At 27.3% G+C, this 2,236-nt stretch overlaps 1 protein-coding gene across 4 annotated transcripts in view; it reads left to right on the forward strand.

The window, feature by feature from the left end:
• Positions 1 to 2,236, forward strand: part of LOC100165180 (eukaryotic translation initiation factor 5) — a 9,948-nt gene extending 7,712 nt beyond the window's left edge. For all 4 annotated transcript variants that reach the window (XM_001944264.5, XM_003245502.4, XM_008186358.2 and 1 more), the window contains 5 exons: positions 296 to 442; positions 993 to 1,136; positions 1,224 to 1,361; positions 1,435 to 1,623; positions 1,767 to 2,236. In XM_001944264.5, coding sequence (XP_001944299.2) covers positions 296 to 442; positions 993 to 1,136; positions 1,224 to 1,361; positions 1,435 to 1,623; positions 1,767 to 1,883 — 735 coding nt within the window. In that variant the 3' untranslated portion in view covers positions 1,884 to 2,236. The remainder of the gene's footprint in view (positions 1 to 295; positions 443 to 992; positions 1,137 to 1,223; positions 1,362 to 1,434; positions 1,624 to 1,766) is intronic.

Here is a 2,236-nt window from a genome sequence, read left to right on the forward strand (position 1 = left end):
TTCATACATTTTTGTGCATATAATTCCGGGCCCTAGTCATAATAATATGTCGTGACTGGCCAGCCAAAGCCTCATTAATATTTGAATCATAATGCGATTATGCATACAAACATACAACGAAAGCAAACCAAGCTGTTTCTAGTTAATAAATATTAACTGAATGCCCGATAAAATATTATAATTTACTGAGACCATCAGTATTATTATTGATACCATTTCAAAATATAAACGACATGACATTGAACATGTGAAATGTATTTTTACTATTAATATGTTTCATTTTTGATAAATTTAGGATAGTAATGATAATTGGGCTGTTGATGTATCTGAAGCAGCAGTTAGAGCTCGTATGCAAGATTTAACTGACGGAGCTAAAGGATTAACCATTGATGAAGATACAGATAAGACTGAAAAAGAAAGAATGGATATATTTTACAACAAGGTAATAATTTAGTAGTATTAATTATAAAATTAATATTACCCATTTAACTGACAATGTTAGTGGCTAATATTTTAACAGTAATTTAATAAGTAAATGTAATTTGGCGATAATAGATATTTTTTAGAAGAAGTAATTAATAATATAGTAGCCAATCTGTTTTGCTCTTAAAAAATAAACAAAATTACACCTGCAAATTGATGCTACTCTTTACATTATAAGTATAAGCATAATTAATGGTGACAATTTATAGAAACTAACAATTTGTATCTTAATAGTTACCAGTGATTCGGACCAATTTCACAACAAATGCCCCAATTATAAAAATTGATGTGCATAGTCAATAACAATTGGTCATTCTTATTAAGGCATTTTTCTTCTATAATAATAGCCTACAATTTGTAATATTGGTGTTTATATCTGTTATATTTCTTATTTAATGTTTTTAAAAAAAAAGCCGAATAACATTAATTAAGTTTAAAAGTTTAGTTTATCGTGTTTATAAATATATTATACCTACTACAACATACTAAATACAATACATGTTTTATAGGTTCAAAAAGCACGTGACTCCGGTTTAATTTCAGATTCAGTTACAATCAAAGAAATTGTGGCTGAAGCTGAGCGTTTAGAAGTAAAGAGCAAAGCTACATTAGTGTTAGCTGAACTATTGTTTGATGATAAAATCCATTTACAGGTACAATAGCAAATAATATTATGTGCTCTTGATAACAATTATTGATTTTTATGTACATATTAATATCATTGTTGTTTTTGGTTTTAGTTGAAAAAACATCGTGTCTTGTTTTTACGTTTTTGTCATGAGGATCAAAAGGCTCAACGATATCTATTGGGAGGAATAGAACAAGTGATTGGACTTCATAAAAGTAGTTTGTTGCCAAAAGTTTCAGCTATACTAAAGGTATTTTTTTCTACCCAATTTCGCTATTATTTTTGTATTGATCAATTATTGTTTATTTATTTCTAATATTTAGCTATTCTACGATGCCGACATTTTGGAGGAGTCTGTATTATTAGACTGGGCTAGTAAGATTAGCAAGAAATATGTCTCTAAAGAACTTAGCCAGGAAATACATAACAATGCTAATCAGTTCATTACATGGTTACGTGAAGCTGAAGAAGAAGAAGAGAGCGGAGATGACAGTGATGATGATGATGTAGAGGTAAAATATTTATTATTTAAATTTAGCCCAAGTTTGATATATTTTATTGAATTTTTGGTTTATTTATTTAATTGATATTGTTAATGAAAGAAAGTTAATTAGTCCTTCCATTTTATCATTTATTGAAATTACTTTTTTTTCAGATTGAATATAATGACCGTGTGCATACTAGCACATTAAAAGCAAAACCTGTACTGCCAGTTGCTGTCAAATCTAATGCTGATGATAATGAAGATGATGTTGATATTGATGCCATCTAAAACTATCTTAGTGGACAGAACAAGCAAAATTTAATTATCCAAATAAATTTAGTTTACAATATTCTATAATCAAATATACACAGCAGAACCAATTAATTAATGTTCAACATTTCATTTACCAGATTCTAATTTACAATATAATACATGGATATTAGGTAACATTTAAAATCCTTCTTTGTATCCTTTGTTTTTTTTTTTTTATTATTATTATTTATTTATAATTGGTAGGTTACTGAAAATATGTTTTACTAAGTGGCTATTCACTATTATACAAGTGAATGATGCCATAAGCTAAAAATGTATTAAATTACAGTACCCATTTTTAATAAAGATTTCCAGTAATTAAAAATTAA

The sequence above is a fragment of the Acyrthosiphon pisum genome, chromosome A3 (genome assembly GCF_005508785.2).
Source record: "Acyrthosiphon pisum isolate AL4f chromosome A3, pea_aphid_22Mar2018_4r6ur, whole genome shotgun sequence".
In the NCBI taxonomy this organism is placed as follows: domain Eukaryota; kingdom Metazoa; phylum Arthropoda; class Insecta; order Hemiptera; family Aphididae; genus Acyrthosiphon; species Acyrthosiphon pisum.